Source organism: Paramormyrops kingsleyae, chromosome 5 (genome assembly GCF_048594095.1).
Source record: "Paramormyrops kingsleyae isolate MSU_618 chromosome 5, PKINGS_0.4, whole genome shotgun sequence".
Classification (NCBI taxonomy): domain Eukaryota; kingdom Metazoa; phylum Chordata; class Actinopteri; order Osteoglossiformes; family Mormyridae; genus Paramormyrops; species Paramormyrops kingsleyae.
Genome location: NC_132801.1, coordinates 6,530,539 through 6,547,500, shown reverse-complemented (window position 1 = coordinate 6,547,500; position 16,962 = coordinate 6,530,539). Strand labels below are relative to the sequence as shown.

The 16,962-nt window shown below is 39.6% G+C and overlaps 1 protein-coding gene across 1 annotated transcript; it reads right to left on the bottom strand.

Annotated features, from left to right (window-relative positions):
* Positions 1 to 3,041: 3,041 nt before the first annotated feature.
* Positions 3,042 to 15,421, bottom strand: LOC111843083 (uncharacterized). The gene is made up of 11 exons (XM_072711968.1): positions 15,166 to 15,421; positions 12,408 to 12,722; positions 11,970 to 12,260; positions 10,912 to 11,229; positions 10,475 to 10,795; positions 9,390 to 9,707; positions 8,953 to 9,273; positions 7,865 to 8,182; positions 6,626 to 6,946; positions 4,367 to 4,527; positions 3,042 to 3,656 (listed from the first exon to the last, which is right to left on the bottom strand). The coding sequence occupies exons 1-11, from the start codon at positions 15,224 to 15,226 to the stop codon at positions 3,645 to 3,647; spliced, it is 2,757 nt and encodes a 918-aa protein (XP_072568069.1). The 5' UTR covers positions 15,227 to 15,421; the 3' UTR covers positions 3,042 to 3,644.
* Positions 15,422 to 16,962: the final 1,541 nt, after the last annotated feature.

Genomic DNA, 16,962 nt, shown 5'->3' with positions numbered 1-16,962 from the left:
CCTGAAATTCAGGGGAGAACAGCACAGCCACCCCAGCACTTACAGTAGAGCCATGACTAAGGATCACCGGTCCTGCCCACTCGCTTAACCATCGCGCTTCATTCTTCAAATCAGTGTGAGTCTCTTGTAAAAATAATACGCTAATCTTCTTAAGAAGTGCATAATTAAATACCGAGGACCTTTTAACATCATCACGGCATCCATTTGTATTTAGCGAGCTAAAGTTTAGGAATGCCATAATGCTGAGAGCCTCCGCGATTCCTGCACACACTAGCATAATTACAGCAGCGGAATCTGGCGGTGGTGCAACCTGTTCCACACCGCACTCAGCACTTTCTTCAGTCTGTACCGTTTAGGCTTATCTAGCTCATCAAAGCTTGCCTTTCTCATAGCGGTGGTACATGAAGCCAGGAAGAGTTTTAAATCGGGGAAGAACAGCTCAATGCTGGGCTTACGCTACCCTTTAGTGCTATCAAGGAAGTTATTGATCTGTCTAAGGGAGTACAGTTTGGTCCTACCTCCTGCATTGGTCAGCTCCACCGAAAGAGAAAGAGAGAGAGAGAGAGAGAGAGAGAGAGAGGCAAGCCCGTTACACTTAGGATGCCACCTTTGCAATAAGTCAGTGCGTGAAATTTCTTCCCTGCTAGATATTGCACAGTTAGCTGTGAGTGATATTATTACAAATTGGAAGTGTTTAGGAACAACAGACACTCAGACACACAGTGGCAGACTAGCGAAGTCACTGAATGCCAAAGCTCTGTTGATTCAATAACTGCAGAGTTCCAAACTTCCTCCGGCATTAACTCCAGCACAAAAACTATGCGCCGGGAGCTTCATGGAATGGGCTTCCATGGCCGAGCAGCTGCATGCAAGCCTCACATCACCAAGCACAGTGCCAAGCGTCAGATGCAGTGGTGTAAAGCACACTGCCACTGGAGTCTGGAGCAGTGGAAACATGTTCTGTGTAGTGATGAATCACGCTTCTTTGTCTGGCAGTCTGATGGATGAGTCTGGGTTTGGCAGGTGCCAGGAGAATGTTAGAAATGACTGCGCTGTAGCAAATGTAAAGTTTGCTGGAGGAGGGTTAATGGTATTGGGTTATTTTTCAGGGGTTGGGCTGGGCCCCTTAGTTACAGTAAAGGGAACTCTCAATGCTTCAGTGTACCAAGACACTTTGGAGAATTCTATGCTTCCAATTATGTGGGAACAGTTCGGGAAGGTTCCTGTTCCAGCATGACTGTGTCCCAGTGCACAAAGCAAGGTCCATAAAGACATGGATGGGTATGTTTGGTGTGGAAGAACTTGACTGGCCAACACAGAGCCCGGACCTCAAGCCCATCAAACACCTTTTCGATGAACTACAGCAGAGATTGCGAGCCAGGCCTTCACATCCAACATCAGTGCCTGATCTCACAAATGCTCTTCAGGATGAATGGGCAAAAATTCCCACAGACACACTCCAAAGTCTTGTGGAAAGTCTTCCCAGAAGAGTGGCGGCTGTTATACTGTAGCTGCAAAGGGGGAACCAACTCCATATTGGTGTCTATGGATTTAGAATGGGATGTCATAAACGATCCTGTAGGTGTAATGGCCAAGTGTCCCAATACTTTTGTCTATGTAGTGTATATGTAGGAAATAAGATATACTGAAACAATAAGATTATATAAATATACTAAAAGTATATAATGTACACTTTTAGTATGTATCACTCCTCACCTCTTTAGCTTTTCTTCCCCACCCCCAATGAACAGCTTACCCAGTATGACCAGTCTGAGTAATTCAGCCGCCCCTCCACTCAGAAAGAAAGCACACCTGTCAGTAATGATCCCAGGGGGGCTGTTTGTGCCCCCTCAGGCAAATAGCAATGAAAGTTACATGTAAATATAGAGCCTCCCATTACTGGTGGGAGGGCAGTGACTTTAGTGCAAATCAGAGAGCTGACAGACTAATGGTGAGGCCCTCAGTACTAAACAGGTCTGTTTAAAAGTGTCAGCTAAGTAACAGATGACAGAGGGATGTGGACAATTTAGCAATAAGATCCAAATCATAATCAGGAATTCAAATTTTACCCACCACCTACGTGCCCTTTTATACGCCCCAATAATTTAATATTAATATTTAATTTTATTTAATATTACTGGATTACAGGACTGGTCTTTCCAGGACGTCTGTCACACTGCATGCTGGTTGTTAGATAGTTTCAGAGATGCAGGTGTGGGGAGGGGAGAGGAAACTGCACCCTGTGTTATTCTATTTCAGTACAGAATCATCACCCACAATGCACCTGTGATTTACTAGGAAGAAATGCTACAGTGACCTTTTATTAGTGAGTAATGACTGCATTAAACATGAGAACATATGTTACTGATTTTTCTAAGTACAATTTATTTTATCTTAAATGTAGTGTACCTTTAAGTAATTTTGCTTTGCACAGGATGAAATTTTATCCAGAAGACAAAACAGGGATAACACTTAATGAGTAGAAAAAGCATATTGTTAATGAAAATGGTAAAAGGTCCATTAATGTTCTATTTAGCAACCAAAATGTATTTTTTATAAATGTAACCTATATGCTGACAGAGCATACAGTATGTATATTTACTGATTCCAGCTGTACTTCAGCCTCATGCAAATATCTGTGTACATTTATTTAGTGTGTATTTGATACAAACATGGTTTTATTGTGAGTCTCTGATGGTCTTTCCAGGAAGTCTGTTAAACTGCACTTTGCCGCACCGTTTCAGAGATGCAGGTGCAGGGGGGGGGGGCTGTAGCCGGTATTTGGCTGCTTTAGTACACACACCATAACCGCAGCTCCCCTGTGATTTATGCAAACCGGTGACTCTGCTTAGCCAAGCGCTAACTGCCCAGAATTAGAGTTTATGTCATGATTATTTTATTATGCTCATAATTAAACTGTTTAATTTCTAATTAGCTTCTCTTTAATAGGAGGTTCATGTGTTTTGAAGAGACATGAGGTGCAAATATGGTACAAAATAAAGAGTTTCGGGATTAATAAGTCAGTCTGCAAGAAGCTGGAGGAAATGGGGTGACAGTTTTTATTTGTAGATGTATTTATATAGAGACATAGAGTACAGGGATATTTTAACTGAAAAAAGGACAATTATTCGAATTTCAGACATTTAAAAAAATAGTAATATTAACAATGAGACTAACTACTGCAGTAGAAGAGAAAAAATCAAAGGAAATATTATGATGCAATATTAAGTTACATAAATGTGAGTATACATTTTAGCTGCTTACATTTCAGCTGCTATCCACTCTTTTTAAATGTAGACATTCACCCTGACTGCATATGTATTTTGTTGCATTTATTTAATCTAACCAATGAAAGAATAGCTCAAATAGAATAAATATGAAGTTTAATACTTAAAATAACATTGAAAAGAAGGATTATAACAACCCAAGGGTGAGAATTCATGTACCTGCTTTATTTTAAAATTAGCCAGTAACAGACAAAACAAACTTAATACCTTATAATTTATCTCCTAGGTAAATAATTCACATTTAGAAGACAACTAGCAAACATTATTAACAATAAGTAGCCAGACAAAGGAAAATCTCTGGATGATGATAACTAATATCTTTTCTTGCTTTTTTCTTTCTTGTCCCTGAAGTTAAAATCACTGCTTTGCCTGAAAAGTTTCAAAAAGAATAAGAATTAGATTTTAAAAATGCTTTTTGATAACTTTTTTTTAATTGCTGACCAGTTCATAATTACGAATAAAACAATGTAATTATATCAGTTTTCATTTAGTGCTGTGAACAACAGGCTGTATGACCCTGTGCTGTGTGGCTCTGTGCTGTGTGGCCCTGTGCTGTGTGGCCCTGTGCTGTGTGGCTCTGTGCTGTGTGGCCCTGTGCTGTGCTCTGTGCTGTGTGGCCCTGTGCTGTGTGGCTCTGTGCTGTGTGGCTCTGTGCTGTGTGGCCCTGTGCTGTGTGGCTCTGTGCTGTGTGGCCCTGTGCTGTGCTCTGTGCTGTGTGGCCCTGTGCTGTGTGGCCCTGTGCTGTGTGGCTCTGTGCTGTGTGGCCCTGTGCTGTGCTCTGTGCTGTGTGGCCCTGTGCTGTGTGGCCCTGTGCTGTGTGGCTCTGTGCTGTGCTCTGTGCTGTGTGGCCCTGTGCTGTGTGGCCCTGTGCTGTGTGGCCCTATGCTGTGCGGCCCTGTGCTGTGCTCTGTGCTTCCTGAGACTCCATTATCTCTGCAGGTCTAACTGCTAAAGAGGCTTTTCTCAGATAGATGGTCAGACTATAAAACACAGAAGGTAATAGGGACTGTATATTGTATTAATATCTAGCACAAATAACTTTTCAATTAATTAGATCAGATTCTACATTAAAACGTTACCTTGATGAGGCTGAGAAAAGCACTGTAGACCAGGCTGAAGAGGAAGAGGATGATGAAGGAGAAGGCTGTGGACCACAGGCTGCTGAACTCATCCTCTTCCTCACCTCCCTCATTACAGCTGAGTGCAGGATCTGGGGGCGATTCCTGTTCTGGGGGGGAGACTGAGGAGAAACAGCAGAGTCACATAGCAGGTAGAGCCCCTCACTGTCCACACAGTATATCACAGTCTGACCCTTACAGACAGACACACACACACACACACACACACACACAGCAGGTAGAGCCCCTCACTGTCCAAACAGTATATCACAGTCTGACTCTTACAGAGTCACACACACAGTATATCACAGAGTGTCATATCCACTCTATCCCACTCCTGAAATGTAAGCACAACTTACAAAGAGTCACAGAGTAAGACCTAAACAAACTCCCTATGTCAACCAGCTACCTCCAGCCTGCTGTATCCTTAGTCGTGTTTTACCTTCTTCATAACCAGTCTCTTTGTAACAAACAGGCCCTGTTAGTTAGACACACAAATCCATGACACACACAGCAGCCCTGAGACACTCACACAGTCACCCAGCATTGTTATTGTTACTATAATGTTATAGTCTAGTTAATATTCATGTAGCACTAGCCAGTGAATCTAATTTAATAAAGCAATTATAATAATTTGCACAAAGATATTGGTTTGTAAAAACTAAATAACATGAAGCTTGATATTAAAACATTTAAAAAGAGGATGACAGGATGTAACCAATTATCAGCCCTGGTCACCTGACAGCTGTACTGTGCTGGCATGTAATACTTAAATACTGTTATGAGAGACAATGGTTTAATTCAGAAATACTATTGTTTCCTTGGTACGTGTGTGGTTTGAGTGTACCATGTACGGTACAAATTACTGACAAGGGAGCATAAAAATACTATCTAAATATTGCATTTAGGTTGAAAGTACACTACAATGATCTCTGCCATGTAAACCTGAAAAGCATGAATAATTACAGTAACACATTATCGGGTGGCCTTGTGCTGTGTCTAAGTGGATTTTTCCTCATTAAAAAAATATAAAAATAGAACATGGAGTTAAATTGGCAAGTAATGTCAACCCCCCCCCCCCTCCTGTTTAATGGAATTAATGGCTGACTCCAATCCAATATGCAGTAACTTTTATTAATATTTCTATAAATGCCAGTATAAATTTCTAGAATTCACTAGAAATTTGCATCTCCAAGCAGTGAGACAATAAGCCGTAACACTGGCAGCAGACGAATGATGACATCATTATGGACAGAGACAGACACAGTGAACATGAGGAGGAGGAACATGTGACTAAAATAAGACAGAATGACATCACAGGAAACCATAAACAATGTTAACAGAGATCACACAAAACAAATTTTTGTCTAATTAACTGGGATGTTCATCAAAAAATGTTATTTTCTAAATTTCCAAAACTGGGAGCAGCATGGTGGTGCAGTGGTTAGCACTGTCACCTCTGACACCTGGGTTCAAGTCTCTGCCAGGGTTCCGTGTGTGTGGGGTTTGCATGTTCTCCCCGTGTCGTGGGGTTTGCATGTTCTCCCCGTGTCGTGGTGTTTCCTCTGGGTACTCAGGCTTCCCCCCACAGTTTGAGAACATGCTGAGGTTAATTGCAGTTACCAAATTACCAGTAGGTGTGACTGGTGCATGACTGTGCCTTGTGATGGGTTGGTGCCCCATCCTGGGTTGTTCCCTAACCTTGCACCCATAGGCCCCTGACTCTGAATAGGATATGCAGTTACAGAAAATCTATGGATGGATTTCAAAAGCATATGGCAGTTTAAAACACCAAAGATGTGTCAATTCATACAGTACATATTTTGAAATGTAAGCAAAAAGTTAAGAAAAATCATTACATGTTACATCCATGATTTATCTGCTTTACAGTGATCTTGTAATGATACTTCATTAATCTTGATTTATAAACATGAGACAATGATTTTTCACACAGTGCAACATAAAAGTACAAAATGGGACGAAGACCGACAACAAAATACAAAAGGGAAGCAGTGGATTATCATACTGGGTGAACAAAAACTATAAGAGTGGAGTTCCTGAAAAAGCTGAAGTTTATAACCAGCATTAGAATGTCTAACGTGAAACTACACTGACCTTCCTGTGTCCACATGACATAACAGTGACTATGCAGTGTAAGGAAACTCAGTGGCATCTTCAAATAATCGATTATTATTCATTCAGGACATTCCAGTGAATTACCCTTTAATTTGTGCACAGGATTCAATGCAGGTATCTGCTTTCTCTCTTGAGATGCGTGTCTGGCGTTGCAGTTGTACTTGGTGCCTTTGTCCCAGTCCTCTTTTGAGACCCTAAACAGACTGGTGACAGAGTATGTATCCCCAGTCTGGACTGGCTCTCCAGTAATACCCTCCTCATACTGCGTCCCATTTACTTGCCACGTGATATATATTTCCTTAGGATAGAAGCCTGTTACCAGGCAGAGCAGGAAGAATTCAATTTTTCCATTACGATCTTCAGGAGATGGTGTTTGGATGGAGACTGTAGGAGACGTCATCAAACCTAAAATCAGTTGTTAAAAACACGTGGGTGAGTTTTCTTTACATCTCTGAATTTAATCTTAAAAAACATTGCAGACACTACTGACTTAACATCCTGTCTATTTAACGACCGCCCGGACTTACTCTCCGACCACTCGGTATTGCGCACGGCGTTTCTAAACTCTAGACGTGCGCAAGGTTAAAGTTTGCCTGTGTCTTATACTTTCTTTACATCGTCGAAAGCATTGGCTGTAAGTTTTTTCTTGTTTCATACCTTAGTCAATATGTACAAGTTATTATTTTATATGTGTTGTTTTAGTTCGCTAATGTGCAAAAGGAAGGAAACAGCAATTCATCGGATTGCAGTGACGCTAACCTGTGATACAATATATGTAATTAGCATATCACTCGTTTGTAATTCCGTTGATGATTAACATGAGCTCTTATCGGCCAGCATGTTGTAAGTTTGCTGTGCTAAATGAGAGATCTTCCTGTGTTTTGTTTATTACAGTTTCACTCATGAATTTTAACCTGTTACAACTTACATATATGGAGAAAGACCTAGCGGGAGCAGTACACTGTTTATCACGGCAGATGCACAGACGGACAGATAGACAGATACTTTACTACTGGATAGGCTACTACTCGCTGCAGCGCCGGAAGTACACTACTGTATAAACATTTATAAATGTAATAAATATTTACATTTATAGTCAATATTAAATGAATTATTAATAAAAATCAAAGAAATAGGCCTACATTATATTAAAACAATATCTAAAGAGAAGTACCACAAGCTTGAAATATCGGTAAGGGGTGGTTCCTCGCTTATCGCCCGATTCATTTAACGACCTAATTGGAACGGAACTTGGTCGTTAAGTGAGGAGTGTCTGTATTTCTGTTTAAGATTTTAACTCTGACAGTAAACTTTGAAATATACCTTTTTGTGCAAGACTGAGGGTCTTAGTGATGGTAGGACCACCCTTCTGCTGCACACTGCACTTCACTGTCTTGCCACCTTCCCAGTCATTCGCTCCCAGAGTCAGGGTGCAGTTCCTCCTGAAGAGATGATCTGTATTTTTTATCTTGCTTGTGTCTGTTATTGGCTCATTATCCAGCATCCAGGTCACTTCAGCTTCGTTTACTGCCTCATCCTCTCCTGTGATGATGCATTCCAGCACAGCCCTGTTATCTATGAACATCTCTTTTACTCTTGGGGGCTTCAGGGTCACATCCAAACAGGGCCTGCTGGACAGGACTGGGAGAGGAAGAGAGAGAGAAATGGAGGAACATATAAGATGAGCAGCAACAGGAAACTGACCTCCATGGGTCATGATCTCAGTCATTCAGCCAGACTGATCTTCAGACACTATTCATATCAATCAGGACCAGCTTCAAATCTTGAACAAAGACATTCTAAAGGCACTTAATTGGCAGAATAAAATGGAAATAATCCTTGGGCTTGTAAAGATAGCAGACATCCATCCAGGCTGGTTTTAGCCAACTTTAAGCCATTAATTACAGTGACTACAGTCTCACACCTCTAGGTCTGATTCCTGTTCACGCTCTGTAAGTGCATGACCATCTAACTGGAAAAGTGTGTTTTTTTTAAGATAGATGGTCAAACTCATAGAACAGATAAGATAATAAGGAGTGTTTCTTGTGATATCTAGATCTATTTGGTATTTCTCAGTTGTATTTATGACTTTTCAAAAAATAAATGTAACAAAATGACTAAAAACAAAATACAGAAGATAAGCAAAGTCAGGGTTTATCATACTGGGTGAACAAAAAAACCCACAGGAGTGGACTTCCTGAGTCAGTCTGTAACTAATGTTAGAGTATTTAACCATTGAAAACTGCACTGATCTTTTCATGTCTACGTGAGATAAGGACACCAGTGACTATGGAGGAGAAGGAAACTCAATGGCGTCTACAGAGATGTGCTGCAGCTCTCTGCTCATTGTGGTTTTTCAGTGGCATTTACACAGACAGGCTCAGGTCATACAGGACATTCCAGTGAAATACCTGTTAATTTGGAGACAGGATTCACTGCAGGTATCTGCTTTCTCTCTTGAGATGCGTGTATGGCACTGCAGCTGTACCTGTTGCCGTTGTCCCAGTCCACTTTTGAGACCCTAAACAGACTGGTGACAGAGTATTTATCCCCAGTCTTCTGTAGCTCTCCAGTAATACCCTCCTCATACTGCTTCTCATTTACTTGCCACATGATATATATTTCCTCAGGATTGAAGCCTGTTACCAGGCAGAGCAGGAAGAATTCACTTTTTCTATCAAGGTCTTTAGGAGATGGTGTTTGGATGGAGACTGCAGGAGGCGTGATTGAACCTGAAATCAGTTGTTAAAAACATATAGGTGAGTTTCCTTTGCATCTCTGAATTTCATTTCAAATAAAAATATTTCTATTTATAATTTTAACTGTGAAAGTGTATTGTGAAATATACCTTTTTGCCCAAAACGGAGGATCTTTGTGGTAGTAGGACCACCCTTCTTCTGCACACTGCACTTCACTGTCTTGACACCTTCCCAGTCCTTCACTGCCAGAGTCAGGATGCTGTTCCTCCTTAAGGAATGATCTGTATTTTTTATCTTGCTTGTGTCTGTTATCGGCACATCATCCAGCATCCAGGTCACTACAGCTTCTTTTACTGCCTCATCCTCTCCTGTGATGATGCATTCCAGCACAGCCCTGTTTTCTGTGAACATCTCTTTTACTCTTGGGGGCTTCAGGGTCACATCCAAACAGGACCTACTGGACAGGTCTGGGAGAGGAAGAGAGAGAGAAATGGAGGAACATATAAGACGAGCAGCAACAGGAAACTGACCTCCATGGGTCATGATCTCAGTCATTCAGCCAGACTGATCTTCAGACACTATTCATGTCAATCAGAACCAGCTTCAAATCTTGAACAAAGACATTCTAAAGGCACTTAATTGGCAGAATACAATGGAAATAATCCTTGGGCTTGTAGAGATAGCAGACATCCATCCAGGCTGGTTTTAGCCAACATTAAGCCATTAATTACAGCGACTACAGTCTCACACCTCTAGGTCTGATTCCTGTTCACGCTCTGTAAGTGCATGACCATCTAACTGGAAAAGTGTGTTTTTTTAAGATAGATGGTCAAACTCATAGAACAGATAAGATAATAAGGAGTGTTTCTTGTAATCTCTAGATCTATCCGGTATTTCTCAGTTGTTTTTATGACTTTTCAAAAAATAAATGTAACAAAATGACTAAAAACAAAATACAGTAGGTAAGCAAAGTCAGGGTTTATCATACTGGATGAACAAAAACCTACAGGAGTGGACTTCCTGAGTCAGTCTGTAACTAATGTTGGAGTATTTAACCATTGAAAACTGCACTGATCTTTTCATGTCTACGTGAGATAAGGACACCAGTAACTATGGAGGAGAAGGAAATTCAATGGCGTCTACAGAGATGTGCTGCAGCTCTCTGCTCATTGTGGTTTTTCAGTGGCATTTACACAGACAGGCTCAGGTCATACAGGACATTCCAGTGAATTACCTATTAATTTGGAGACAGGATTCACTGCAGGTATCTGCTTTCTCTCTTGAGATGCGTGTATGGCACTGCAGCTGTACCTGTTGCCGTTGTCCCAGTCCACTTTTGAGACCCTAAACAGACTGGTGACAGAGTATTTATCCCCAGTCTTCTGTAGCTCTCCAGTAACACCCTCCTCATACTGCGTCTCATTTACTTGCCACATGATATATATTTCCTCAGGATTGAAGCCTGTTACCAGACAGAGCAGGAAGAATTCACTTTTTCTATCAAGGTCTTTAGGAGATGGTGTTTGGATGGAGACTGCAGGAGGCGTGATTGAACCTGAAATCAGTTGTTAAAAACATATAGGTGAGTTTCCTTTACATCTCTGAATTTCATTTCAAATAAAAATATTTCTATTTATAATTTTAACTGTGAAAGTGTATTGTGAAATATACCTTTTTGCCCAAAACGGAGGATCTTTGTGGTAGTAGGACCACCCTTCTTCTGCACACTGCACTTCACTGTCTTGACACCTTCCCAGTCCTTCACTGCCAGAGTCAGGATGCTGTTCCTCCTTAAGGAATGATCTGTATTTTTTATCTTGCTTGTGTCTGTTATCGGCTCATTATCCAGCATCCAGGTCACTTCAGCTTCTTTTACTGCCTCATCCTCTCCTGTGATGATGCATTCCAGCACAGCCCTGTTTTCTGTGAACATCTCTTTTACTCTTGGGGGCTTCAGGGTCACATCCAAACTGGACCTACTGGACAGGACTGGGAGAGATAGAGAGAGAAACGGAGGAACATATAAGACGAGCAGCAACAGGAGCCATGGAGGCCAGTTTCAAGTTCTCAGTCATTCAGCCAGACTGATCTTCAGACACTATTCATATAAATCAAAACCCGCTTTATATCTGGAACTAAGACATTCTAAAGGCACTTTATTGCTAGAATACAATGGAAAAAATCCCCGGGCCTGTAAAGATGGCAGAAATCCATCCAGGATGTTTTCAGCCAACACTAAGCCATTAATTACAGTGACTGCAGTCTCACACCTCTAGGTGTGATTCCTGTTCACGCTCTGTAAGTGTGCAGTTGTCATGCTTTGCCCGTGTCTGCATGGGTTTCCACTGGTTACTCAGGTTTTCTCTCACAGTCAGACACATGAGGTTGGGTGTAGTGGTGTCTCTAAATAGCCCTCAGTGTATGTTAGTGTGTACTGACCCCCTGTGACCGGCCTGCATCCCACCCAGGCAGCTCCCTGTCATGTTCCCTCTACTTCCTATCATAGTCTCCAGGTTCACTTTAATCTTGCAATGGATAACTAGTCATGAAAGTTGAATAGATGGATAGATTGACGTCATATTTTTTTTACAAACATTATATTTTAGTTAAAGCAGCTGAAGGAATAATTTGATGAACTGGAGTAATAGATTATTTGTGAAAGGGTCTCCTGATGTTGTTGTTAGATCAGATGCTCTCTAACAGTATCTGTGTGCTGTGAGCTCACTCACCTTTACTGATGGTCTTAGTGATTTTATCATCACCGTGCTGCACCTCACATGTGTACACAGTGTTACTCTCCCAGACGCTGCTGTTCAGTTTCAGCAAACTGCTGGCTGAGTACCGTTTTGTCTGTCCTTTCTCTGACTGCCAGGTCTGTCCTGAGACAGTTCTGCCCCCAGCTTTCCATGTCACACTGACGCTCTTGGGGTAGAAGTCCTGAATGACACACAATAGAGCATCTACACGGCTCTCCCAGATGGGCAGAGTCACAAGACTCACAGTTGGGGGTTTTGGTGGAACTAAAAGTACAGACAGACAAAAAAGGCAAAAGGAAAACATCAATGACACTTTATGTTTCAGTTATGGTTCACTGCAGAGAGAAAACTCCACAGGAAATCAGATAATCTCAGTCTGAACACACAGACATGTATCTACACCAATGTTACCTGGCTTGTCTATTCTCTCAGATAGGTTCTTTCCAGTGGACTGGTGTCGTGCAGCACATTCATAATAAGTTTGACCACCCCAGTCTGCCGCATTGACGCGGATCTCACTGACCACCATGCTGACTCCATTGTTCTTGACCTTTGAGTACTGATAAATGTCAGACAGCTGGTTACCGCTGCTGCCCTTCCAGCTAAAGCTCGAAAAATCCTCTGGTGAGAAGCCGCCTGCGACACAGCCGAGGCTGATAAGACCTGCAGAGCTGCTGGGATTACATGGCTGCAGAGCATAGAGGAAGTCTGGTCCTTTGGCAGCTTCTAAAAAAGAAATTAAACAATTCAAGTCATTAAAACAAGTCAGTGGTATAGTCAGTCACACCAAACACATGTATTACAAGTTAAATGTAAGAACAACTCATACATGTTTTATTTTAAACAAGTTTAAAAGCAGCTGTGCTGAGAAACTTAAACCGAAATATTTTAATTTGTTGTGAACATGTTTAAGTAATTACTAAAACATGATATATATTTGCTATATACGGCTCTTTTTACTGTGTTTGAAATGTTTAGTATTGTACACATCTATCTATAATAGCCTATCTATCTATCTATCTTCACTCTTTAACAGGGAGCAGGACAATGTGGTAGGCAGATAACAGGTGATTATAATAACATTATTTTAATAACTAAGTGTTTATCACTGTACATTACGACTAACTTTTCTTGCGTTCGTGTTGAAGACACAGAGGGAAGGACAGCGCCCGTTCACAAACTACACTTTTTACCTCTAATAAAGCACAGGTTGAGAATGAAACATTTATTGTTTATTAAACACATTAAAATACTAAAATTAAAAAAAATACTAAGGCTAAAAACTGAAAATAATTATAAATTAAAAATGTTTTGAATTACTCTCTCCACCAGTTATCTTCGGATATGTATAAATTACGTTCCAACAGGTGAAATCTAACAAAACTTTATCTTCTTGTACTGTATCTTTCCAGTGATATTTTAGTATGAAAACGTTAACGGATTCCTTTAAACTCAGAATACTTTGGGTAACCATGTATTGTCTCTATAAATGATCCCGACTTCGATCACTTATGATAATCACATTACTTTTGTTTAGACCCGTACATGATGGCGACTCCTGAAGTTAACGCTTTTTAAAGTCCTATAGCTATAAAGTACAAACAAGAGATCAAGTCATACGAATTCTATAAATTAATATGTAAACTACTCACAGAAACACGCTGAAGAGTGACTGACACTCGGCGACGATCTATCCAGTAAGCAGTTTTTGCCAAAACGTCATTTTGCTAGATTTTATTTAGTTCAACAGAATTCTTTCAACCGCATTATTATATTACTAATTAAAGGTTCGCAAACTGCAAAGGGATCTTAAATTTAAAGTTAAAAGGAGTCTGCTAATTTTGAAGTGCCGGCGTCACGGTACTTTTATTCATCGATAAAATTAATAATTTGCACGTATTTTTCGGATAGATTGTTTTAAACTTTTTTCCGTTTAAGTAAACTGGAAAAATATATAATCCTTCCCTGAATGCTTTTTTTACCAAATGAATATGTAGTCAGGGTATCTGCTAAAGTTAAATCGGCGAGATAGAAGTGTAACTAAACTGCGTATAAAAACGTACATCGGGGGCAATGTAAGTATTGAACAGCAGCGTCTAAATCAGACCTGTTGGACACGGTATTATTGGATTCGTTTTAAACGGTAATTTAGAATAAACATCAAACGTATTACGCTCGTTTTGGCACCTTTAAAAACGGACCATCTGACAGTGGCAAACATGCAACTAAATCAACAATCGTTGATCGTCAGCAACTGTAGGTCATAGTGCTGTATAGGTTAATAAATGTTAATTAATGAGTATGGAGATAGCGACGGATGCTCTTGATACCACCATCAAAACTCAAGCCTTCCATGAACTGGTGCAAAATAAGAATATGGCGAGCTGAATGGCAGGAATAAATAAATAACACGATTAAGTGGTAACAGTAATAATTAACTTCAGAAGTTGCTGGAACCAGAATCTTCTTTATTAAAGGAAGAGTAACCAGTTTCTGTCGTGTTTACCAAAGTGAACTGTAAATAAAGCACGCTTAATTGAATTATTGTTCTTCTAATTAAATCAGGCAAATAATGTACTTCTTCGTTAAATGATTTACAGGATCTTTTCAGTTTAAATCAAATGTAGTTAATTTTATTTAATCAAAAGTCAGTTTTAATCCTTACCGTTTTCTGTGTAATTTTCTCTTTAGTTTAAACTTTACTCTGAGAGAACTTGGGAAATAGAATCCAGTCCGTACACTCCGTACATTACCCCTGTATTCTAAATTATCGTATAGTTTGATTTTAAAACAGTGCGATTGCAAATATGATTTAGCTAAAAACTAAACCTACTATTAAAAAGCATCTTAGAACAGGCTACATCAGACGTACGTTAGTATCGACGTAGGAGCGCAGAAATCAGACCCGTTGTTACTCGATCTATTTGAAACTGTACAGTGTTTAATTAATGTATTTGTTGCACTCATTCTCTCAAAATAATATTCCCAAAGTTCGACCGCAAACACTAAAAGAAACACAAAGACAGTTTGTGGGACTTTATGTACGTCTAGCCGACTAGACAAAGAAAAGTAGGCTAATAACTCGGATCCATCTATATAAAAATAAACACAGAAAATGAAACATATTTAAAATGGATTATCAAGGCACGGTGAGACGGAGAGGACTTACCGCTGGTGACAGCGACTTTGGTGCCTTTTCCCCAGTAGTCGAAGTAATCACAGTGATTCATTACATTACGCTACCCGTACAATAACATGCATGCAATTAAAGTTAGTGGTAAAACATCTACGGGGGAAAATAAATAAAAATTAATGTTCTCTTAAACAATCAAACGTACTTGCCACCGAATGGCATAGAATCATTAATAAAATTAAATATAGCAAGTTGTAGAAACACAAACAGATGTCCATCCAATTCGCATTAACGATACTGTAAGCTTCAGTATGACAGTAAGGTTTTTGTACGAGTCCGCATCATCGTGCCACCCCAACCCCATATCACGGTGATACAAACTCGTACAAAAACTGAGCTCCCTTGTAACTTTGTCTGTTATATGCTACAGTCACTATTCACACTGTAACCATATAAACGGTCATTTGAGCTTTATCATAAATATAAATACTGTAGGCCTAAATATTTTTGTAATCATATATTCGTATAGGAATAATAAATAGTTTGGCTGCTTTAAGTTCATTCGGTCTGAAAAGAACATGAAGCAGAAGTAGGTTTGACGTTAAATAAATGCAAGCAGCCATTTTCTCATTTTCTCTGTAAATGTAAATGTATTTCTGTGCTGTGAGGGTAAAAAGTATACATTTAAGTTTACTAACCATTTGTCGGTTGTCACAGCACTGGGCTTTCCCTAACATTTGCATTAAGATGGAACCAACAGTGTGAAATATATAGGAATATATAGGAATTACAGAACATACAGAAGTAAAGACCTGTTTTATCACGCTTTAATTTTCCAAATGTTTAGTTTAGGCCCACATAAACAGTACAAATAAAAATAGTTAACTTTGTAATTCGTTATGTAAATAAACATGATCCTTGATCCTATGGATAAAGTAATAGAGGCCTGACATTTAATTATTTCTTTGAATTTACTTTATTGTCATTCAGACCGTACAGCAAGGAATGCACAGCTAAATATACTGTGTTTCTCCCGGTTTGATGTATGACAGTATAGACATAAGACATGACACGCTATACAACATCATACAGGCAGCATATGGAGAGCATAGACAGACAATGTGTGTGTACAGTCTAACAGACACAAAATATTATATAGGCATATTGCACGTTCTAAAAGAATACTGCACGTTACATTTCACAGTTGTTGCATAAGAATATTGTACATTATATTTTACAAAAATATTGCAGTGCGTTTGTTTGTTTGCTTATTTGTTTGACTACAGGTTCTGTAAACGTTGTTTCTTGTAGCACAATGGATGGTCCTTTCGCCTGTCCCAGCCGTTGGAGGTTAAGGAGCCTTGCTCAAGGTCACAACGATAGCATCAGTCTCCTGATGCTTTATCTGCTGAGACACCATCATAATTTGTAATGGTGCTGTAAAGTGCTGATGGAAAATTATTTTTCATTTTACTAATTGAATTTGTGTCAAGCATTGATTTCTACAGAGTCCCTTGGGCTTATTTTTAAATCCCTCTAAAACCATTCTTTAGTAAGCATGTTAAGAGTCATAACATCATGCTACCTAATTATGTCAATTGTCAAACATATCGATCCATTCATATTCCAACTCAGAACTATACTAGGGTTGTGTGCCAATTGAATTGAGAATGGCCCTGAAATTCCAATTCAATTTATGTATTTCAGAACCAGAATCTTTATTATCTATTATTATTTTTAAATGATTTTAAAAGGCAATAAAAATGTGAATTAAAAAGCTAAATTTCTAAATTCAACGTTAAAAAAATAAAACTAAATATACATTGTTACGCG